The sequence below is a fragment of the Pithys albifrons genome, chromosome 10 (genome assembly GCF_047495875.1).
Source record: "Pithys albifrons albifrons isolate INPA30051 chromosome 10, PitAlb_v1, whole genome shotgun sequence".
Classification (NCBI taxonomy): domain Eukaryota; kingdom Metazoa; phylum Chordata; class Aves; order Passeriformes; family Thamnophilidae; genus Pithys; species Pithys albifrons.
The window spans coordinates 9,499,541-9,523,807 of NC_092467.1; the positions used below are offsets into that span (position 1 = coordinate 9,499,541).

The following is a 24,267-nucleotide window of genomic DNA, read 5'->3' on the forward strand; positions in this document are numbered from 1 at the left end:
CAGGTAGTTTAGCTAAGTAGAGGCTGGCGAGAATCCAGTAGCAGCTTTTTAATACACTGTTGGGCTAAACTTAGAGGAGAGGATGAGCAGGCTTGTGCAATGCTTTGCTTCTAGTGGCATAGGATTAAATTACCATCCCATTTTCCTTCATATTAGTATGCATGGATATAGAGAGCCAAAGGCAGCAGCTGCCAGCAAAACCCTGTTGGCTGCTGGGCTCTCTCAGGCAATGAGCTGGTTCCTGGGCAAACTGGGGATGCAGTGCAAGAGTCAGGTTCAGGGCTTATGGTTGAACATGACCCTACCATGGATTGTTTCATTTTTGGGTTTTTTTCCCAACTAGACAATGAAAAAAAAGAGCTGCATTCCACTGCTTTCAGTGCAGTAGGGGAAGGGAGGGTAGAGCTTAGACTTCACGAATCTTTACCATGTTCCTCATATGTAGTGTTTGTATCAAAAATGGACAGTTCCAGGGACTGCCCAAAATAAGTAATGCTGGTTTTGGCTGCAAAGTCCCAAAACACTTAGTGCCGCTATGGGTTATCTCCAGCCTACAGAAACACATATTGCCTGACACCGAGGAGCCTCCTTGTCACTGGAGCTCACCATCACCAAACAGAAGTTGCAGATATAAGCTCCCCATGTGTTGACAGAAGAAATGACACCTGTAATGGGATCTTAGCATCTACTATCACTTCTAACAGTCCATCCATAATCTTGCCTGCAGCAGATGCTGTCTAGCAAGACACAGGGATAAGTGATGACTTCCTAGGAGCTTGTGTTTGGTGTAGCATTCTATCAACTAGCAGAGAGGGGACAGATGTGCCCTTTGTCTATTGTGCAAGGTTTCTTCTTTCCTTCCTCCTTATCTACATTGTTTTCTTACTGAAGATGCTCAGCTGGCTGCTGTAGGTCAACCCATATACTAACTGGAGGGCTGGCTTGTTGCTCAGCAAAGAAGGGGATCCCAGTACTAGCAGCCATCTGACAGTTACAGATTTGTACATTGACAAATGGTTAGTTGCATTTCAAGACTTTGTTTAAGTTTACAGAATGGTTATGTTGTTTATACACATGTAATTCATTCAGTGGAAAGCTGTATATATTATATAGGTACAAACTGGAGTAATTCAGGATTTGCACTGTGTGTGCCCTAATCAGTTTAAAGCTGAACTGAGATCAAATTAGCACAAGCCTGAATCTGTCTGTGCTCTCCCCATCCTGCCATAGTCCAGGCCCCGAGGCTTACAGGGTATCCTGCAGGGTGTAGCTCACACAAACATCATGCAGAATGTCATTTGTTCCAACTCAGAGGAGAGAAAAGCCAGCTCTGCACAGCTTCTCCTACAAGTACACTTGAGCTGTTTTGGAGTACAGCACAAAGAAATCAGCTATCCATGGGAAGGGAACACAGAGATGCACCCAAAAAACCATAGATGGCTCGGTATTAATGTAAAAATGCTCAAATCAGCATGGTCCTCATCCTTCCAGGACTAGGGGAGATTTGGAGGGTCAGAGGACCCAGCACCCCAAGCAGAAGGCAGGGCTGAGCACCATGGAGGGATTGTACCTCCCCAGCTCACACTGCAAGCTTGAGCTGCCCCTTTGGGGGCAGAGAGCAAATCCTGCCCAGGCCAGCTCACTCTGTTTCTGCAGGAGAACTGCAGTGTTTAGCTACATGGTTAGCAACACCCAACTGTCTCTACAGGCAACATGGTCAGCCACCAGCCCATTACACAGGAGTAGGGTATGACACACAAAGGGGGCTGGGAAGAGAGGTTTGGAAAGAAGGGCATTCAGGGAAGGGCTCTAGGGCTCCCAAGGCAGAAAGAAACCCCCCAAAATTGAGCTGAAGCAAAATGCAGGGGAAACAACCCAAAGATCATCTCACAGAAACAGGGAGACATCCCTGCTGGCCAAGATCTCCGCTGAGTAACATCCCATTCCTGGGCCAGTACTTGTCAGGGAGAGCAGCAGAGTGGGACAGAGCTAATGGCACTAATGGATGTCCCCCGGGAAGGAAGCACAAGTGCTGTGGTGTCAGCCAGATGCAGCCTGGTCCCTCCTTTGGCAGGAGCCCACAGTTGAGTAAGCAGAAAACAGCTAAGTACTGAACAGCTTGATCTGTGCACTCATCAGGAGTGGGTAAGGGCTCTGTAGGACACGGCACAAGGAGAAAGGAGAATCCCACCATCCCCATGTCCTACCCCAATGTACTGGTGGTGGGTGCTGCTTGGCTAGGAAGTAGGGCAGCTCCATCCCAAAGGCAGAGCTCCCCTTAGGGGAGCATCCAGGCCTCAGCCATGGTGGAGAAGCCACACAATGGGGAGCCCCATCACCCCCAGGCAGGTGCACCCTCACTGTGCACAGCAGCAGCAAACTCAACCAATGTAGCTTGCATTACTGCACTCAGTTGGTTCACCAAGGCCTGAAATAACAGAAATCGCATTGAAGTCAGTCCTCAGTGTGCTAGAGATGCTGCATGTCTGGAGAGAGCAAGGAACTGCTGGTAATTCCCCTGACAGAGCTCAGCTGTAAGGGATTTTATGTCAGAAAGCCATTTCCCAGCTGCACTGCTTGTTTCCAAGGTAGGAGTATCTGAATCTATGATGAGCTGAGTCTTTGGCTGGTCCCTGTACCCTGCCTCAAAACCTGCTCCACTGGGCTGAGAGTGTCCAGCTAGGCACAAGATGAGGACCATGGGGTGTGAGGATCCCCCCTCTCAGTTGCACAATCTTGCTGCATCCCTCAGACAACAGAAATTCAGTTTTCTGTCCCATATTTGGCCTCTGTTCTCATAAGTAGCCCTTCTGCGCTGCTTGTGCCCAGAGGGTAGTGGCTATGTGGGACATGGGGACATCTCTGCAGGCAGGAGCTGAGCATAATCGTGGCTACAAGGCTTCATGTGGCACTGTGGCAGATACTGGCCACCACATTACGCAGGAATTAACCACCCAGAGTGGGGCCATGCTGACTTCAGGCAAATATGCAAGTATAGGGGGAAGCATTGTTGTAACACATGGGGCCACAGAGCAGACAAGCACTCATGGAGTTGTCGTGGAGGATCCCCTGGGTCCCTCATGCTGGAAGTTGGGTTTCCAGGAGTCCTAATGAGAAATGGTTGCCTCACGAGACAAATCAGGCCATGGGGGATCCCAATCTCCCTCAGTCTCCCCCAGCCCTCCCGAATTTCACCATTTCCTTAGCAGGGTTTTGTCACTATACAGGAGGGATTCTTGTTGCCCTACAAACACTAATTTTCCCATGCCTCTTACAGTTGAAAATTCAGTAAGAAACACCTGCCAGCAAAACATTTACTGTGTTTCATGTTATTTCTCTGAAAAACTGGGCAATGTGTGCTCCATTCCACACTATTCCCACTTCCCCAGGGATGAGCTTTCTGCTCACCAAGGGAGAATGTGCATGATGACTTTGTGGCCATTAGTGGATAGAAAGAGATTTTATTGCTCCTGCCTTTGACATCAGTTGGGAATGAGGTTTGAATCGTAACCCTCTTTCCCTGGAAATATGTTTTCTAGCAAACCACATTCATTGTTCCTGAAAAGTGGAAACCATTTGCTACTTTAAAGTCAATCCAAAGTTGTCAGCAGAGGAAAGGGAAGGTGAATGCTAAAATAACCCCAGACAGAAAGGATGCAGTTCTGAGGCTGAACAAAGCGTGTTAGGTTGGCTCCTAACCATTCTTTGTAGTTTTTTTATTTTGCTTAAAAACCCACGTGGAGCTGGTTAATGTAGTCACCAAAATGGGCTGATGTGGTTGTTCCCAAGTCCCGTGGTGAGCCATGGAATTAGCTTTGGTGTGTTTTCTTGTCTAGGATCATCAGCAAGGAGAGCTTTCCATGCACATTTTGATTTAAAATGTGAAAAAAAGAGAATGAAAAATTAGTCCATTCTGAATACAGTTAGAAAGGAATGACTTCAAAAGTTGACAGTTCAGGGCAAGTCTCCCTTCTTAAAAGATGTTTCTAAATTAGCCATTTTGGGTCAGTCTCCATCTCTCATCCTCTGAATATCCCTTGTCCCTCCCATTTCATGGAGGGGACAAAAACAGTTAGCAGTTCCTCACTCTTAAATAGCATCTTTCAGCAGCTGGCTAAGCTGCAAAACGGATTAGCTTTGCCTTACAGCTCTGTACACAGCAATTTCAGGCTTGCACAGAAGTTGCATAGCCTTTCCAAGCAAAGCGTTTCCTGTGAAGCCCCTTATGGGGATACCAGGAGATAGAAATGAGACTCTGGGGCAGCAGCATGCCGGGGAGCAGGGAGCAGAGAACACCAGGCAGTGGGACATCTGCTGCCACATACAAAGTTGGCACTGAACATGTGCAGGACACATTTTCCTGTCATCAGGAATGAGGAGGGAAGGAGTCAGCCCAAAGCCTGGAGGGAACTCTGATGCTGGGAGCTTGTATCCAGGGTAAGCATCTCCTACATCCCTGGGCATCTGCAGTTGTTGGTTACAGCAGTGTTGGGGTGTTGGAGGGACCAGTGGCAGGTCCTAGTCTTGGCCAGCTGGCCCGTGGGACAGCACTGGCACTCTCAGATGGGGATTACTTAAGCCCTAGCAATGGATAAGGGCAAGGCAAGTGCTGCCTCCAAGGATGCTGTGTCCAAGTACTTCAGCCTGCTTTCTTCCCTTGTCTAAGCACCAGGTTTTAAGCTTGATAGCCTCCCCTTCGGCAGGGGACCTCACCCTGCCACATCCTCCTGGCAGGAGCTAAATTGCTCTTTTATGATAGGAATTAGCTCCGTCGCCTGCTCTGGCTGTACTGTCCCATGCACAGTATGGCTGGGGGCGGGTGCAGCGGGAGTCCTGGGGATGCGCTGGCCAGGAGAATGCCTTGGAGAGGCTGGGAGGCAGCCTCTGACCACCACCGGCAGGGAGGGAGTCCGTGTGTCACCAGCAGAGGCGATAACCTCAGCCCGGGGACCTTCATGCGAGGGCAGATATCGGCGGCAGCGGCCGCGCGGACTCAGCCTGTCATTTCATGGCCAAATCACGTTCATCGTGCGCCCTCTCCCTACCTCCCTTCCTCCCTCCCTCCACAGAGATACCGAATAGCAAGAGCCTGCCTTTGAGGTTGGAAGTCAGGTTTAGAATTTTAATGATATCCTGTATCCCACAGCCTTTCATTTGGGGAGAAACTGTTCTAAATGACCCATTTTTCTTCATATAATGATAATCATTACCAAGAGGAAAATGAGCACTGAAGCTGGGCACAAATGCAGTCGCACAGTTGATGGTGTGGCTGATTCTGACTGGCAAAATGCTACACGGAGAAATAAACCTTTTATACTTCGAAGAAATGTAAAGATGTCTTTAAACATGCATGTAAATTTGTAACAAATAAGTCACCGTGGCTTGAAACAGGAAGTAAGAGAGAGCAGCCATAAATATTTTATCTCTTTGGCAATGAACTCCAGCACAGCAAGTTGTCACGTCCTCCTGGGGGAGTGGATGCTTGCACTGTCAGATGGGGAAACTGCAGCATCTCCCACTTTCTGTGCCACCTCCACACAAAGCACCCCCCTCACCTGGGACCGGGCAGTGAGGAGCTCAGGAGCTTCCCTAGGCTGGGAACAGACTCCTGCTCCTGTCTGCTCATCCTCCCCATCTCACACTGCTCCATGGGCCAGCATGATACATGGATCCTTTCAATCATGAATTGTCTTACAGAGATCAACGATTTGGATCTTTTTCTTTTTCTTTTTTTTTAATTACGGTGGGGTTTTTTTCTCAGGAGTGAAAGAATTTCATGAGCACAGAAAGCCTGAAAAACCAACAACTCTTGCAAAGTAACAGCTTAATCCCAATGAGCAGCACACACCTCTGCACATCGCAGTGCTCCCTAGTCAACAGCTCAGATCCCTGCAGGGGCCCCCTGAGGGTGTTTTACCTGGACCACTTGTGGTCTGAGCTGCACAAGGCACATGGAAATGTCCCCCAGTTGGCTGGCACCACAGGACATGTGCAAAGGAGAGGATACCAGATATCTCGACTGAGATACACAAGTTGTTACTTCAAATTCCTGGGGTCATGCTCATCTCAGCCACCTTGACCCCTTCCCACAGTGTTCTGGCTGGTGCCCATGCAAGGGGCTGTGGGCAGTTCCCAGCACCTCTCCGCTCTGGCTTCCAGACACTTTGAAGCATCACTGTGTCAATGCTTGGGAGGCATGGAGGACCTCTAGGACAGCAGCACTGTGAAAACCCAAATCGCTCCTGCTGGGAGCTCTGCAGTGGTTCCTTAGCAGCATGTGTCACAGCATAGGTAATCCCTCTTGTGGTGATGATGAGACCAGAAGCCTTCATCAGCCATACTCGCCAAAGCTCAGATCAGGGCACTTGCAGCCCTGGCTCTCTGACTCTCCAAACACTGCTGAACTATGACCCTGCAACCATTGAGGTCAGCAACCAGAAAACTCACCATGGAGCAGAGCCACCATCTGTGCTTCGAAGTGCTGGAGCAAATTTCAGGAACTAGGCTTGGTCACAACTCTGTATGACCTTGGAAGCCATTTCCCTTTAGAGTAGGAATCAGAGCCCAGCTGCTTGCCGAAGATGGCATTAGGCTGAACACATGCAGATTGCTGATACTGCATGAGGGTGTGAACAGGAGGTGCTGTGGTGAGTTGTCTTCGAGATGAAATTCAAGGCACCTCATTTAGTGCCAAGATTTCAGTCTAGAAGTCGTCAGCTGCCTCTGACCATGGTGTTCAAGTATCTAAATAATTCAATTAGGTGTGACCCAAGGAAAACCTATAAACATGTAATTGATTGTGAGTCCTGATCCCAGGTAATTGCTCTCTTCTGAAGGAGTCTGCAGCAGCCCCTTGGCCTGGCTCATGTGCCAAGGATGGAGCTGGTTAAGTCTGTAAGTGACACAGGAAGCCTGATCTCTGGGTGCTGGAATTGAATTAGACACCAGCAAGACAGATTTTATTAGATTTATTAGATGACTGGTGGAGAGAAGGCTAGAAACCAGTGGAAGAGAAATGTCTCCCCAGTGACCTCCAGGCTGGCATTATTTTTCTTGCACTGTGCCAGATGGGAGTAATGCTCATCTCCCAAGTGATGCCGTAACAGCAGATGCCAGCATTGCTCCCACCCCTGAGGCTGAGGGATGCACAGGATGGGGAGGGTGGTCCTGAGCTTGGCACCAGAGAACCTGTTCCAGAAGGATCTGGCAGTAGCATGGACTTAAACGATAGAGCACAAGTGTAGAACAGAGTCCACTGAGGCCTATCTCCAGTTTGTGGTGTCACCAGCCCCCTACCATGACTCAGCTGTGATTTAATACAGGTAAATAGCTGTCTGATGGAGGATGCACCACCAGGAGTTATCATCCTCCTAAGGTTTCATGACAAGCATTGAGCTATTGTCACCAGTAATTAACATTGCAGCAGACTTGCCAAAATAAATTCACCAAGTGCACGGCAGGCAAAAGTCCCGTGATTTTGCAAGTTACCCAGCACTTTTTTCTTGCATGCTGTCCCTACATTACAAAGGTTTGAGGTGAGCTTTGTGGCACTTGAACTCAGAAAAATGGTGTGACTTTCTTGGTGAAGTTTTACTGGGATGCACCCGTGCCCTGCTGCCTGCTCACAAGTCACTTCTCTGGGGAGCAGAAGTAACTGAGTTGCCTTCTCATCCCATGGGGAACTGGCTCAGCTGTCAATACACAAGGCTGAGTAGCATCACACCTCCTCTCAGGAGAGCCCATCACCCCATGCAGGCCAGGGCAGCTGACTGCATAGACCCAGGGGAGCCACAGCATGCCAGGTGTCACTGGAAGATGAGACCTGTTGTCACAGGAGAAGCTCTGCCTCAGAAAGGTCTCTGAGGAGTAGATAGGGGAATAAACCTGTGGGAACTAGCCAGGCATTACCAGGAGTATGATCTTAAGGTGGTTTGGGAAACAGACAACAACAAAATCATCTCAGGGATTATATGGTTTCCTCCATATCTGCTGCCAGTTCACACAGAGGCTGAACTCTGGCAGTGCTGGAAGGGCAGAGTCCCCCCCGCCCCCATGTTTGGGGTCCCTGGCAAAGTTTGGTGGTAGCAGCAGCACTCTCCACAGCCCTGTGCATGACTGGACAGAGAGCAGCCTGGCCAGGCTCAGCAGGAACCAGCAGACACAATCTCCTTTTATCACAGCCACTGGGCTCTGCTCCTCCGTTCCACCAGAGCAGCCAGCAGCTGTCTCCTGTTAATTAAGAGCAGAACAATCACTCTTAATCAAAGGCCAGACTGATGGCAGCAGTATCAGCCTGCCTAGCTCATCCCACCTCTACCAATGCTGTGCTCAGGGCAGAGAGGGAATAACAGGAGCCTAGTGATTTCTCTGCGATTGCTGCCCAGCTGCAATGTGCCACCACAGCCTGGCAGCAGGGACAGGAGGAAGGCAGCTCCCAGAGAGGGCAGAGATGCCACTTGCTTTGAGTAAGAGCTGGTTGGCCTCCAGAGGTGCCTTACCAGCTTTATGATGCTGAAGCCAAGTCCTCTCCTTGAGCACCCAGGCCCTGTGCTTGCTTGGGGACACAAGGAGAATAAGCATTCTTGTGGTAGCAGGACACATACAGTCATTCTTGCTGTCCTGCCACCCTAACACAGCTGGCGCAGCACCTTCTAAAGGCTACTGAGTGCAGAAAGTGCTCAATACCTTCAGCACCAAGTAGGTCTCCAGGACTGCAGTTTGAGTCAGATCCCTCTCTCCTCCCAGCTCTTCCCTTTGTAGCTTGTCCTGCTTTATATGCATCAGGCATTTGCCACCCACAGCGCTTCCTTACATGGTCTGGGTGAAGGAGGAGATAAGAGGAGAGGTCCCTTACCTGCTGCCTTAAGTCTGACAGCCAGCCTGGCCCCAGGTCAGAGGAACCAGCAGGTGACCCTCTGGCCAGGTCTCTAGAAGAACTTGCAAACCAGCCCCTCATCCCTGCAGCCATCTACTGCAGAGTCATCCCTATCTGAACACCCTCTCACACAGGCAGGAGATGCCTGTGGATCTCAGATGTGTCTTCCCTGGTAGATCTCTGGAGTTCTGCCCCAGAGATCCTTCCCTGCAAACATGCATTTAGCATCAAGAAGGTCCCAGCACTTTCCCATTTATAGCTCCACACACCAGCTTCCATTTAATTTTAGTTAGCTGACTCCCTTTCCCGCCTGGCGCTCAGACACCTGATGCATTGAGTGGGGATGTTGGGAGCAGCACTCCCAGAAAGTTTATGCCTCTCTGCCAGCACCCAGGGGAGTGAGGACAAGGATGAACAAGAGCAGGGGTGGGGATTTCCAGCAAGCAGTGGAGGAAAGCATCTAAGTGAGGACTGTGCTCTGGCTCTGTGTTTTCCTTTTCCCCACTACTGACAGTGTGAGGTTATTTGAGGACATGGCAGTGAGTCACATGTAGAAGTACATCCTCAGGCTACTGACATCAGATCCAAGTTTTATGCTCCTGGCCTGGCTTGCTTGTGGTGTTTGCATTCATTCTTGTTGATAGCACAGGGAAAATCCAACCTGTGGTCTTTTTGTATAGGTGAAACTTGGTGACCACGTGGGTGAGGCCCTTCTATCCAGGAATGTACCAGCAGAGGTCAAAGCTGGTGGTGTGTTGCTGTATTTTAGTGACATGACTTGTACAAATGTAAGTTGCAGGTGCACTGTCAGCCCTGCCATGCCTGGGGGAGGAAGGCTCTCATGCACTGAGTGCCTTTGTTCCCAGCACAAGGATGGCACAGCTCCTTCAGATGAAAGCAAAATAGTTTCCTGGGCAGGGGACAGAACCTCCTTGGGGAGCTGGCACTGTCACAAGTGACCTGGCTAAGGGACTAGTGAGATTGTTGGTCATACCTACTGACAGCACACTGTAGGGTAGGCTGGGAGCATGCTGAAGGAAATACCTAAAATCCAACAGCATCTCAAAAAAAGTGGAGAAAAAGCCTGGAAAACAAACAAACAAAATTGTATAGTTGGGTCAAAATCCCCTGGCAAGGGCAAGTCCTGACACTGCTGTGAGAGCCAGTGCTGAGCAAATGCAGGAGAGCTGGATCTGGGAGTGCAGGGGCATGGGGAAAATGCTGAAGGAATTTGACAGAGCAGCAGGCCCAGGAGGACCCCTGAGATAGCAGAGAGGCCCCAGGGCGAGTGGGGAAAGCTCTGCCGAAGGGAGAGCAGAGGGTGCAAGGAGCCTGCAGTAGGGAGAGGAGGATGGGAACACCTCCACGACCAGGACCTGCACCCACAGGCACTGAGCTCCACGTGCATTTTCTGCTGTGGCAAAAGCACATGACAGACGTTTACTAAAGGTGCCCTTTTTAGCAACAAACTGGCAAACCATGGGGGATTTTGACACTTTTAAATCTGGGGTTTGGTCCAGATCGGAACAAAATTTTGAAAATGCACCAGACTTGGAAACGCCGGGAAATTCCTCTGCAGAAACATTTTGCTCAAAAAATGGTAAATTGTTTTGTTAGAGTCAAAGCATAGTATTATAATTTCACATTTTATGTACAAGTCAAAATGAATCACTTACCTTCTTTAACTATTTTTAAACACCTGAAACCTCTCAAAAGCCTTGCTTTGTTTTGAGGGGTTTTTTGACATGTCTGTCTGTCAATTATCATCAGACTCAGTGTGTTTGTGAATGGGGAGATATTCCTGGCAGCTGCAGCTGCCTGTATTGGCAGGAGAGTCCTGACCAGGATGGCTGCAGGGGACAGGATTGAGAACAAAAAGGCCATCCATCTATCCATCCATCCATCCTGTTCAGGGCTCTGCTTTGGGCAAGCAGCAGTTCCCTGCCCCATCACCAAAATGATATGATTCAGAGGGTGATTTATTTTTTTTCCTACTGAGGCACCAGTTCTCATACCTTCTGCTTGGGTTTGTTTTTGGGAAAGAGGGGTAAAGCGAACCCCAAAAGGGACTGAGGGGATTTGCAGCATGAGAGCACAGCTGATGCACTCACTGGTATAAGCACCAACTGGCTTTGTCTGACATTGCATTGTTTATTTTGGGCAGGTTCTGGGAACAGTTTGCAGCTCTTTGCCCATGTCTCAATGTGCCTACACAGTAAATTATCTGTAATCATTAGCAAGGGGGCTGTTTCCTCCTTCAGACACAATTAGTGGGCAGGGTCCGGAAAAATCTTCCTCAATCTCATTTCCTTCACAGGATGCACTTGAGATCCCGGTACTGCCTTGGAGGAGGAAGGGTGCAGCCGCTGCCCAGCAGCAACCTTCCTCAGGGTCTGACGATCTTCCTTCTGTCAGTCTCCAGATTCTGCCTGGAGAGGCAGGTGAAATCTGAAGCCTGTAGGTCAGTGAAGGTGAACCAAACACCCACGGGCACTGACTGTCAGTGAGATGAGGCAGGAACATGCAGTGGCACGGCGAAAACATGATTTATAGTTTTTTCTCAGTCAGGGGAGAATTTGCCCTGCCTGTAAGCCCCATCGTTATGTGGTGCACAGAGCTCACGAGTAATTCAGGGGTCACAAATCAGGTAAGCAATGAACAGCCTTGAACAGTCTCCCTTGCCCTGACCTCTGCCAACAACAGGTCACTTTGCTGCAATTCAGGTGCTCCCTGAAGCACATCTGACTGCCAGAAAGCAATGCTGTTGCCTTGGTGGGTCTGCCACAGCTGCCCTTTAGTCCCTGGCAAAGGTGGTTCTGCCCATCACCTCCTGCCTCATACTGGGCACAGGGCATGGCAGGGTGGGTGCTGCCAGCCAGCAAAAGGGCTTGGTGGAGCAGCAGCAATCCAGGGGGTTGAAGGACTAAGAGAGGGGGGGGACCTCAGATTTACACTCAGGAAAGTTAGAATAAATCAAAGCAATTAAAGAGCAAATGAAGCTTTAAGCAATGCAGCATCCTAACTACTTGGGAAGCACGTTGTGTATACTTCTGTCTCATTCCCTTTTTTTATTATAGATAGAATTCAAATTCCATAAATAATTTAAATTAGTTTGCCAGGAAGAGCCAGAGTTTGGGGAATGCCTGCTGGCATTAATGAGACTGTTTTGCCAATGGCTCCACAAGCCCTTTGGGCTTGTCTGTGGCCACTTGCTCCCCAAACAGGGGAGATGGGGTTCGTGCTGGTGTGTGGGGATACTGGCATCTCCCTGTACCCACTCTTGGGTGCAGTGCCTGGTGCTGTGCCAGGTAATGCTGGGCAGGGGTGGTCAGCAGAGGCAGGAGAGGATGCAGGAGGGCACTGTGATGGGTGGCTGTGGGTTGCACATGCTGGTAAGGGCAGAGCTCATGGTAATTAATCACACTGCAATGAGCCACCGGCATCGCAGCGAAAAGCACAGTTTAATTTTCTTCCAGACTGCCTGGGCTGATGGTGAAGCAAGGCTGTGACTGCATGTCCTTGTGTAACCACAGGTGCTTTTAGCTGGGAAAAACAGGTGCAAGACCAAGAAATAACTCCTTAGCCAGAGCAGAGGCACCAGAACTATAGGGCAGGGACTGGCTTGCACTGATGCTCACTTTTGCTCTGTGTCAGGGGAAGCAGAGGGCAGAGATGACAGTACAAAACTTGCCCTTTACTTGTGTTTGGACCCAGCTACAGGACCCCATAGTTTCTCTAGGAAATCACAGCCACTCCCACTAAAGCCTCTCCTATCCTGCAGAGAAGCTGGGAGAGGGGAGTCTGGGCTGGGAATTGGCATATCCCAAAGCACACCCTGAAGACAGAGAGAGGACATGGTGCTGCCTATCCCCATGCCATGCTGACGGTCTTTATTGGTGGGCCTGGATGCTGCCCTTGGGCTGTGCCTTGTCAGCTCGCCCCAAGCTGCTGTGCATGTTATTGAGGCCATTTGCTCACTCCAGTGCAATAGAGCTGTCCGCATAGGGTAGAATTAGAGGACAATATGCAATTAAGGATTGAATTTTGTCCTGGTAAGGAGGCCCATGTTTGCCAGGACTGAAGCACTGCTGCAGTACTTGCTCATGGGAGTCCTGGCACCAAGCAGGCTACAAAGGCAGGATACAAAGACAACTGCCAGCCTGGGTTACTGGCATCTGTAATGCTCCAAGCTCATTATGTTCAGGTGAGCTGCCTTTTATTTACAAGAATTCCTGCTGGAAGAAAGTTTTGTGAATGCTTGTCTAAACAAATATTTGCCTCAGATGATGTGCTCTTCTGGCTCTCTGATATGTTCACTGTCTTGTTTATCCAGCAAATTTCTCAGTTTCTGAGTGTATTGTCAGATGCAGTCATTTAAAAGTTATGAATTAGGATTTCCTACAGTAATGGCTGCTTAAAAACTACCTGCTTTTCTCTAAGTCCTCTGAGAGTTTTACGTGCTCTCTCCCTGGTAGGATGGTCACACATCAATCAAATGGGCAAGCTCTTCTCCATAGATGGGCAGAGACGTCCATATTTCCAGTAGCACCAGGTCTGCAAGAGGTGAGGAAAACACCAGTTAATGCACAGCTGGAAAAAAAGAAGAGCCTGCACCACAGCAAGTGCCTGGAAGCTATTTGCAAAAGGCAAGAGAGGTGCTCACCCTATGTAATGTATGATTTAACCTGAGAGGAAGCAGCACTCGAGCCCTGTGATTCAGCTTGACTCTGCAATCCTCTTCTGCTCTGAAAGGTCATCACATCAAATGGACATGTTTATCAAACCCATCCCAAGCTGCCGGGAATCATTCAGGAGCAGACACAAGGGAAGAATCTGCCATTTGAGCATATTTTTTTTTCTGAAAATGAACTGCTCAGCACTGGTGGTTAAAGACTTGTTGGCTGCTGGTGTAAACACTGTGAAGTAACACCGTTCAGTGCCCTGGGTATTCACCGAGAGGGAGGAAGGGGTGTTCTGTCTGCTTTCATGGAGGTGTGAGGAAAGCTTGGGCTGGGAGCTGTGCCTTCCCCCAGTCTTCCCAGACCACGTGAGTAGTGCGTAGGGCAGAGGGGCAGGATTTACAAGCAAGCTGCTTTCTGACCTTACCGTGCTATGATGCAACCCATTGCCCTTTAAATAACTGCTGTCTTTTGAAGGCATAAATACTTGCAGGGTGAAAATAAAAAAAACACCATTCCCTCTTGAAAGACCTAATTTATCTGGAATTATCCGTCCTTGGCTATAAATCCCCTGTAAAACTTGGCATGAGTTTTAAAGCAGTTACAGCAATGACTGTATATTTTTATATGAAACCTCAAGAAAGAACAAATTGAAGCCCCACATGGCAGCTTTGAGATGTTGCAGAGAACTGCACTGGTGGAAGCAGGGCTGCAGGGAGTGCCTTACCTGGGAATCACCATGTAGTGGTACTCCTGAATTCCCATATGTTTTTGGCTTCTTTCTGAGCAATTCCTGCTTGAGGAATTTTTCTAGCACACCAGTTTTCCCTGCTGGGCATGAGTAGGGCAGCAGAAGAGAAGGTCCTGGTTGGGGCAGCAGCTTTAAGTCCCCTGCTGACGTTTGTTGAATGCCACATCCTCTCCTGCCACATCCTTTAGGAACAAGGGCACAGGTACACACATCCCTGCTGTCCACCTACTCAGGCATATGGTAGGGCTGGCTCTGACTCATCTGGCTTCCCACTTTCTCTTCTTTGTTCTTTTTGTCTCCCTGAAGCAGGAGAGAATCCAGCTTTTATTTAAATGAAGCTCCATAAACATACACAGCTGCAAAGTAGGGCAGGTTTTTAATGGCTTACATCTCCTTGGGCTTGGCTTCTTCCCTTCTATCTCCATCTCTGCCTAAAAGATCAGAGTGCTCAGGTTTGTGAGTGTCCTTGGTAAGCTAGTGGTGGGGAGGAGAAGCAGTGCCACTGAGTACCTCTGGCACCTCCCATGGGTCCTGGTTCCCTTCCTGTAAGAAGGGATGCTTCTGAGCCCCAGGGAATGTGCAGGGTTCAGGGTGGCACCTTTGCCTCCAAATCCAGGTCTAGGCTGAGCTTTGGCCAGCAAGCTGGGCAGAGAGTGCTTGCAGACCCAGCAGCCTGGCAGCCATTTCCACCAACAGGTGTGTTGTGGAGGCATGGCAAAGGTGCAAGGTTGCATGAGAGATGAGGATCTGTGGGAGGACACCACTGCAGCAGCCAGGCTCCACAGACTGAGGTGGGGTGATCTATAGGGGCATTTGTGGGGTCACACACTTCCCTCCTCAGGAACTGCTATGCAGACAGGACTAGCTGTCACATGGTGAGTGATGGGCATCTCTGGCTGTGATCGTGATCTATCTCCATTTAAGCAGTTTGATAGCACCCTTGAGTGCACTGGGACTTGTTCACTTCTGGGAGTGTGTTCCCTGCACAGAAAAGATTAACAAGGTAATTAAGCAAGTGCAGCATGGTGAGAAGGAGCTGTGGCCATGAGTAGCTGGGCCGGTCCAGAAAGCTGCCGGGACCTTATGCCACCTTGAGGACCGCTCAAGGTGGCATCGTACATCCCCCCTGTACGAGCCATAACCTCACCCTTATTCAAGGAGGGATGTGCCCCACACTCTGTAAGCTGCTCAGTAACTGGTAAAATACTATGGCCATAATTTAGCAGAACTGCCCCCAAGTGGAGACCTCCACAGAGCACGTGGGTCTCTCTCCCTGCTGCAGCTGAGACACTGCTGAGCTGAGATACCTGGAGCTGGGGATGCTGTGAACCTGCCAGTCTCCACTGGGATTGTGGTTTTGTGTCTCTCCTGCAGAGACAGCAGGAGAACCCAGGGCATGAGCTTGCCAAGGAGTTTTGGACAGAGTGTACCCATGTAAGGCCAGCATGCTGTGTTTCCACGTAGGACACCCTGTGTGGTGTTCATACTCAATAAAAAGCTTTTCTGCATTGGCACACAAATGAGCATGGTGGTGGGTGCCTGGCGGTGGGATGGTACCTTGTGGAAGCCTGGCTCATGCCACTGTGTTCTTGGAGCTGAGGATGTCATCCTCACCATCACATGCTCAGCACACAGGGGGACCCTAACACTTGTTCTCTGCTATCTTTTCCAGGGATGGAGGGATGCGTGTACAGCTCAGAGCAGCGAGATCCCAGCATGGCCCTGTGGGGATAGGTGTGAAGGTGCTTCCCCATGAGGACACAGCAGGACGCCCCCAGCCCCTGAAGGAACGTGGGGTCTTGCTGGGAAGAGGGAGGGATTCTATCTGCTCCCCAGTCATCTACTGTGTTTCCAGGGATCTATACCAGGATTTGAGGCTTGGAGCCTGGAAGTGTATTAGTGCCATAGGATTGTTGGAGAGCCTAACAGCGATGGGGGATCCACCACAGGGGAGGGACATTCCTTCAGGAGGGCCTGCACTTCTGTAAGCCCTGGCTGCTGGTGGTGGAGGGTGCCTGGGGCTGGGCTGCTCAGCCAGCCCTGGGCTGGGGGCAGAGCCACGGTGCTTGCAGGGCACAGCCACCGAAGGGCGAAGAGCTGGGGTAGGGTCTGCAGGGACAGCCCAGAGCCCTGGAAGAGCAGGGTTGACAGCTGAGCCACTGCTCCTCCAGGCACCACTTCCTGGGGTGGGAGCAGGGGACGGAGCCACCCTTGGTCCCTGGGCTCACCGTGGATGTCCCTCTGTGCACCGCCGGCAGGACCGCTCCCCTAGTGCTGGTGCAGAGGGACGGAGGGCTGCTCGTCTCACCATGGTGCTGCCACCACCTGACAAGCGCCATGTCTGTCTGACCACCATCGTCATCATGACCAGCATGGCCTTCATGGATGCCTACCTGGTGGAGCAGAACCAGGGGCCCCGCAAGATCGGCGTCTGCATTATTGTGCTGGTGGGGGACATCTGCTTCCTCATTGTGCTGCGCTACGTGGCTGTGTGGGTGGGGGCTGAGGTAAAGACAGCCAAGCGGGGCTATGCCATGATCCTGTGGTTCCTTTACATCTTCGTGCTGGAGATCAAGCTGTATTTCATCTTTCAGAATTACAAAGCGGACAAGAAGAACCTGGAGACAGTGGCCAGGAAAGCCCTGACTCTACTGCTCTCCATCTGTGTGCCAGGGCTCTACCTGGTGCTGGTGGCCTTGGACAGCATGGAATACATACGGACCTTTCGTAAGAAAGAGGACTTGCGGGGCCGCCTCTTCTGGGTGGCCCTCGACCTGCTGGATATCTTGGACATACAGGCTAATCTGTGGGAGCCCCACAGGACTGGCCTGCCCATCTGGGCAGAGGGGCTCATGTTCTTCTACTGCTACATACTCCTCCTGATCCTGCCTTGCGTGTCCCTCAGTGAGATCAGCATGCAAGGGGAGCACATTGCCCCACAAAAAATGATGCTCTACCCTGTCCTCAGCCTGGTTACCATTAACATTGTCACCATCTTCATCCGGGCCATCAACATGATCTTGTTCCAGGACAGCAGGGTCTCCACCATCTTTATTGGCAAGAACATTATCGCAATCGCCACCAAGGCATGCACCTTCCTGGAGTACAAGCGGCAGGTGAAGGAGTTCCCCCAGAATGCCATTGCCCTGGAGCTTCAGCAGAACTCCCTCTCACACAACCAGACCATCCACAGTGCACAGGGCATCCCTCACGAGCCATCGCCCACCAGTGAGATCCTTGACACATGAGGGATCCCTCAGCCAAGCATTGGTTCAGATAGCCCCATGTGGAGCAGAGGAGGGATGCTGCTTTCTTGCTGCCTGATGCGAGAGCGACAGACAAATCCCGGCAGGGAGGGCTCTTCTAGGCACAGAACCACCAACCACATTTTAATTGAGCTGTGGAGTGTCCTCTAGACGTCTTCATCTCAGGTATAACCCTAGGAGTCCTCCAGACAAACCAAATGTACCTGAAGGACCTGAACCAGCTAATCCTCTTTCTCCCTCCTGCTACCATCTCCCTTGCCAAGCAAAGACTGCTAAGGTTGCTACGGCCCTTTTTACTCCCCAAGCACCTCACCTTTAATCCAAGCCTGGATCAACGATTTTATTACTGGAGACCTTTTTATGGAGTGGGGACAGGGGCATAGGGGTGCAGATTGGGTGGGGGGGAGGGTGGGATGTTTTAAGCAGTAAACCCTGTGATCGTAGCTGTCTCTTATCTCCAATGGTTGTGTTTACAGTTTCCTATTTATATTGGCTCCGGGGCTCCCAGGCTGCCCTGGGGACCGGTGTCCTTGTGGTGGGCAACAGCAGGAAGCCCCGCGGTGGGGATCGGGGCTGGAGACCAGCACAGCTCCCCTGCCCTGGGACGAGGGGGACTGCGCCTCCACCAGCGCACTGTGGCGACTCTGCTGGGAGCAATATTTGACAAGCTGAAGCTTATCTAATGCTGGTGTTTTATGTATTTCATTCACTCCAAACAACTCAGCACAATATTTCTATTTTTAGAAGGGTCCCTCACTCTCTCCCTGCCGTGTGAGCCTCCCTGCCTGCAGCAGCCAGTGCAGTCACCCTGGACCCCCAGCACTGCTGCCGGTAGGAACGGGCACCCAGGAGGGCTTAATAATAAGAATGGCGATGGTGAATTTCACTCTGGCATCGAGTGTTTATAAAGAGGGCTGCTTTCCACAGCTACTATATTTTTAAAATAAGTATTTCTGAAAAAATAAATTCCCGAAAAAGAACCGGGAAGGACGTGCTGCCCCGAACAGGTGGCTGGGATTGGGGATGAACTGAGCTGGTGTCTCCTCTGCCTGTGTGGGCGGTGGTGAGGGGGATCAGCTGGCCACGAGCAGCGGGGCGGGAGGGGGCGGGAGGTGACAGCCAGACGGACAATAAAAGCCCCATGAGAGCAATGACTTCTGTTGGTCTCTTTTCTGCCAGTGTGGGTAGGGAGGGATCATCTCCCATACAGCCCAAATCACTTGTCTCCTCTTGGCTCCACGTCCCTTGGACCACCAAGTGCCACCACCAAGGTGCTGTGCCCTGCGCTCATTGAGTGGTGGGCACAGAAAGAAAATAAATCATTTTTTCCAGCTGAAATGCTGCCCTGTGGCTGGGTGCCTCTCAGCTGCCTGAGCCTGGAGGGAGGCACATGGAGACTAGCAGAAAACCTGCATCTCAAACATGCTGAAATGGGATATTTTCACTTTTTCTAAACCAAACATTTCATTATGAGGAGATGGAATAAAATGCCTGGTGCTGTTTACATTTCTCTTCCATATTTTCTCTTGGCTCTGCTCATTGAATTTGACCTAAATCCACAAATCATTTTAGTTTCTGTCTTTTCAGCCCATCATGATCTGTCCAAAACATTTTAACCAGCCCTTAATCTAAACTTCCAAATTTAGGATCAGGCTGTCACAGTCCTGTTTGGCCTTCCTGTCACCCAGAGATGATTATACTGGTAATAAATCTACTGAGAAATATAATTATATCTTTGCCAATAAAAGTGAGTTTGCAATAGATTTAGCCAACCGGAAAAGTTTCTTCCCCCTTTCCCTAGAGAACACGAGAGGAAGAGGGCAGGTGATTTAAAAGTTATTAGCAGAAATTAATTAAATTGCTAAATCATTCTGGAATACCTATGGAATTACATATTACATCTCTACTGGTGCCATTAAAATACATGCGATTAGCATCAGTGCAATTAACTCCCTAGTATCTAATAGCATTCTACTGCTCTTTTAGGTAATTAATTTATGAGCCTTTGTTTTATAGCTCTTCTCCAGAACTGAACAGAGGAAAACCTTCAGGTAAACCTCTGGCATGGTGCTGTGCAGCCCTTGGCTGGGATGTTCCAGCTCAGGCAGCGCTCAGCATTAGGCTGCACCCTGATGAAGCGATATTTTTTCCTGGGGTTAAAATCAGTTATCTGGAGGGTTACTGTGAGAGGTTGCTGTGTGTATTTTTGTTCTGCCTCACCCTGATAGCTGGCTCTGCATCCATGCCTTATGTTTGGAGTAAGTTAATATTCCCTTGAGTCTGATCTATTGCTGAGATTGCTTGGGGGGTTGTCTGACTGTGCCCCCTGCATGGAGCCTGCATGGAAATGGGATAGTGCTTTATCCTCCTCGTGCCATAACCTCCAAGAACACTTAGGAGTCCCCACAAGATTTTCCCTGAAGTTGCAAGACCCTGCTTTCCACTGCTCACAGAGGGTTGTTGCGAGAGGAAAGAGGTGTCCCTGGGGAAGGGCTGCATTAGAAGCAGTAGTGGGAGCAGAGTTCCCGGAGACGATGCTCACCTGAGAAGCGGTGCATGGTATCATTCCTGTAAAGGCACCTGAGCTCACAGGTGCTCAAAGCCCACTTCTGTGGTGAAGGGAGGGCAAAGAGGCTTTTCTCATCTTCTGCTGTTCAGTGTCCCCAGGGGCTCTGTGCATTGTGTTCTTACTCAGCAACATAACCCTTTCTTCTCAAAGCTGTCTTGGAAGGAAGAGTTATAAGCTGGCCCCTCTACAGGAGCTGCTGGAGGAAGGCTGCGAAGCAGGAGAGAGGAGAGCTAGCTGGGAAAGGCAATGTGGCAAGTGTCTGTGAGCAGAGGGGAGAGCCAGAGCAGCCAGCAACGACCTTGGATACATTGAGAGAGCACAGCAGTGGCAGCAGTGCAAGTGTTCCCTGCCCCATGCTTGCTGAGGGTGATGCCTTCTCCCTGAAATCCAGCCCTGTCAGCAGAGACAAGACCCCAGGAAGCTGTGGGACCAGCAGGAGGGATGGCACGGTGGCTGGGCAGGGCGACTGGCTCCCAGCCTGGCTGGTTGTTAGGGGGAGGTGATATTTTGCCATGGGCAATGAGAACTAAAGGAAACAATTAAAACTAAATAGGCTGGAACCAAGCAATTTTTCAGCTTTCCGCTGAGAAGGTGTGTTGGCAAAAGAACTCCTTTGTGAAAACTGAAATCCTCCTGGCAAGCTATAGAATCCCACCTGCTGAAGAAAAAGCAGCACAATAATAAGGCTGAAGGGATGCGAATTGGCAGCCTTCCAGAGGAAAATCCAAGGGGGCAGCATCCCCCACTGCCATTTGAAAACAGCCCATGGGCACAAGGGATCCTGTGCCCTTGGTGTGGGAAGGCCAACAGTACTTTGGGGGCCCAAATGGTGCTGTCTTACCCATTACCGACCCACTGGGTATGCTGAGGCTACACCTCCTTCCAAGCCAAGTGACAACCCCTGGAGGAGCCAGGTCCACCCCACAGTTTGCAGGGGACACCACAGCAATGGCACACTCTGGAGATGCAAACCCCAAACCTCCCTGAGCCTTCTTGTCAGACTGGTTCTGAAGGTCAGCAAATTATCTCAGTCATGCACAGCCACAGATGATCTGTGATTGCTCCCTGGGTAGCAGCAATGGGCTGGACTGTACCCATTCACATCCCAAGCATTAAGGAACTGCAAAACAGGAACTCGTAAGTAAGTGGAGCAAAGCAAGCCATGCAGGTTGGTGTGACATATCAAGCCCAAATTCATCTTGGACCTGTCCCCCTGTCAAACACTGGGACAATGAGGCAGCATTGGGCTTGTACTGCTGCTCACTGTCTGTGAGAAGAGCCTTCACCTAGCTCTGGTGTACCAACAGCCTTTTGGTACCTGCAGTACTTCCTTGCTGCTTTGGGCTGAATCACCAGATATTTTACCCTCCTGGGAGGTTGCATCCAGCCTGCAGCAGCCCAAGTCCTTTGCTGCTGCATTGACCTATGCTGGCCTGCTCCACAGCCAAGGCTGCTGAGTGGGGCTTGAGCTGTTGCTATTCTTTCCCAGGGTTCTGGCAGCTCAAAAATGCCCTGCTCATCCTCTGATAGTCTCCTTTTGGCAGGTGAAAATACCTGATGCTGCAGTGCCCATGCAAGCCTGGCAGTCCTGCAGCCAGATTCTCCACATGAGCATGGCACTGGTGACACTGAAGTACCCAAAAGTGGTTGGGAGGATTTTGGAAAAGAAATTCACCCACCAGGGCAATGCAACACAAGGATGCCCCTGCAAGGATGGTTCTCTGCAGTGCCAGAGTAGTAAGCCACATGCTGAGAGCAGGGTGCCTTTTGACAGGCTGCTCTCCCAGCCCAGCGTCTGGTCATGGTTTCCTAAGGTTTAATTACCACTCACCCTGGAACTTCCCAGTGCCCAGGCTCTGTCTGGGGCACAGCTACTCATGGGTGCCTGGGGAGAAGTGAGACCCAATCCCAGACACTTTCTGCAGCTTCATGGGTACCTGAGAGCATCACCTCCTAAAGCAGCCCCAGGAAAATGTGGGGTGCAAAGGCTGCCTTGGCAATGGGAAACCACAGCAAGACTCAGGGAGATGCTGTACTCCTAAATTCCTCCTGCCTAGGCTCTGTGGCAAAAGTTAAAGTTTCTCATGAATTTCATCCTAACTTTGAATGCCCTGGATTTTTCAGCTGTGTCTGGTTTTTAGGTCTGGCATCCTTGAAGGATAATATCAATTTAAGTTACTGATTTGGGCTTGCTCATTTAACTTCACCTTAATAAAGATTTTTTAAGGTTTTGACATGTTCAGTGTCTTAAGTGCATTGACACAGCAGCCTGCAGAAGCATTATGACCACAATGGCTCAAGAAGCATTAAAAAGACCCTGACAAGATATATTGATTACCCCTTTTTATAGCTGCTCTAAGACAAAGACCAGTCATAGGGAAGAGCAAGTACTGTAGTTTGTTTCTATGTGAGCTTCCCTGATGTTCCAACAAAAGGCATTTGCAAACAAATCTCTGCAAGTTCTTCATCAGGATATGAAGAAGCAACAGTCCTGTTGTTGGGATGCTGTCAGGAGAGGAGTTTTGAAGGAAAGATGATGTAGATAGTAGAAAAGTCACCTCCAAGGAAGGGATGTCAAAGTGTAAATAAATAACTAAATAAGTGATGAAGATGCACAGATCCTTCCCAGTGGTGTATCCCAGGGGAAAAGTCCACATGCCTCACTGGGGACTTGCTGTAAATCATCTGCTGAAATCTGTCCTTAGAGCTGTGGATTTCCTCATTGACTCTTCCCTCCTAATGTACCCCAATGTCTGTGAAAACACAAATGCATTATGGGCATGGTACACTAAGTGCACAGAGATAAAAATTAGCAGAATGATCCATTGGCAGGGTAGCAATGTGCCTGAGATGGGGGAGAGCATACTTACTGCCTCATGGCCAGTATTTGCATACAGAGATACACCCCAGAGGCCCCTGTGCAGACACCTGCCCAATTGCTAATGGGGAAGACTTTTTAAAAGACAGTTTACTAATTGCAATCCATTTCCTCCAACCCCAGCAAAGGTCCCTTCTGTTCAAAGCCATGCACTGAGGAAGAAAAGCAGCTGCAACAAACCAGCAGCATCTCTATCAGTGTGGCTGCACAGTATTTTGCTGTGTGATGCCAGTGAGGGCTCTGCCCTCTCCACTAGCCCAGGGCACAGGTGCAGGAGACAACACTGGGCTCCTGCTTGGCTTTTGGGTAGGGCAGAGGGAAGAAGCCGAGAAGTTTCCTTGTGTCCCAAGAAGCAAGTCAACAAGACACATGCAATGAGGTGCCTGGTGCAGACTGAGGTCTAAAGAAGGTCCTTCCCTCTCCACCCTTGAAGCAAAATATGGCAGAAGAGATATTGCTACAACACTAAACCAACATTTTGTGCCATAAGGCCAGAAGACACAAGGTCTCCAGGGTTCGGCACCTTGAGCATGCCAAGCACACTGTTCTGAACCCCAGGTGGGCTATGCCAACAGGCATTTAATAACCCAGGATCTCAGCTTCAAGGGCTCTGCACGTGAAGCCTGCTCTGCCCATCAGAATAAATACCTCAAGCAGAAAAAGGCACTGTTTCCCTTTTCTGCACTAGTGCCAGGGAAAACTTAGTATTCAAAAACTGTTTTCAGATGTTTCACTTCGCAGCTGGTGAATGAACTCAGAGGACTCAATAAACCTCTTTGTAAGACATTGTCTCTCATTAATCTCTTCAGTGAGGCTGGCACCTGGAATTGCATAAATCTTTACCTGCACATAGTAGGAGATGGGAATGGGCCATTGTCAATAAGTGTGTTATACTGGGAGAGTCTCAAATGCCAAATAAAGAGGAAATCCTCATAAGATTTTCCTTCTGGCAAGGGGGCATCAGCATTTGGAGGAGATAGGTTCTTGGTGGAAGGGCTTTTAGCTGGAGAAAGGGCAGCACAAAGGCCTCCAGCAGTGTGCAGGTGCTTTAAGAGACCCTCTTGTTCATTAGACATCTCAGAAAATGTCCAAAAGCTTTAAGTGCTGCTGCCTGCTCAGGAGCAAACTGCTCCAGGAGGACTGCCAGCTTGCAGATCCCTACCTCTGCTTGTCTAGCTGCTTTGGAGAGCGTGTGGTTTTAGTCTCATCCTTCTCTGCAGCAATAAGCTGGGCTGGCTGGGATGGAGCA

General features: G+C 50.0%; 1 protein-coding gene across 1 annotated transcript in view; it reads left to right on the plus strand.

The window, feature by feature from the left end:
• TMEM121 (transmembrane protein 121) overlaps positions 1 to 17,963 on the plus strand; it is a 35,702-nt gene extending 17,739 nt beyond the window's left edge. The window contains exon 2 of the mRNA XM_071565026.1: positions 15,978 to 17,963. Within this exon, the coding sequence (XP_071421127.1) occupies positions 16,615 to 17,553 (939 nt within the window). The 5' untranslated portion in view covers positions 15,978 to 16,614 and the 3' untranslated portion in view covers positions 17,554 to 17,963. The remainder of the gene's footprint in view (positions 1 to 15,977) is intronic.
• Positions 17,964 to 24,267: the final 6,304 nt, after the last annotated feature.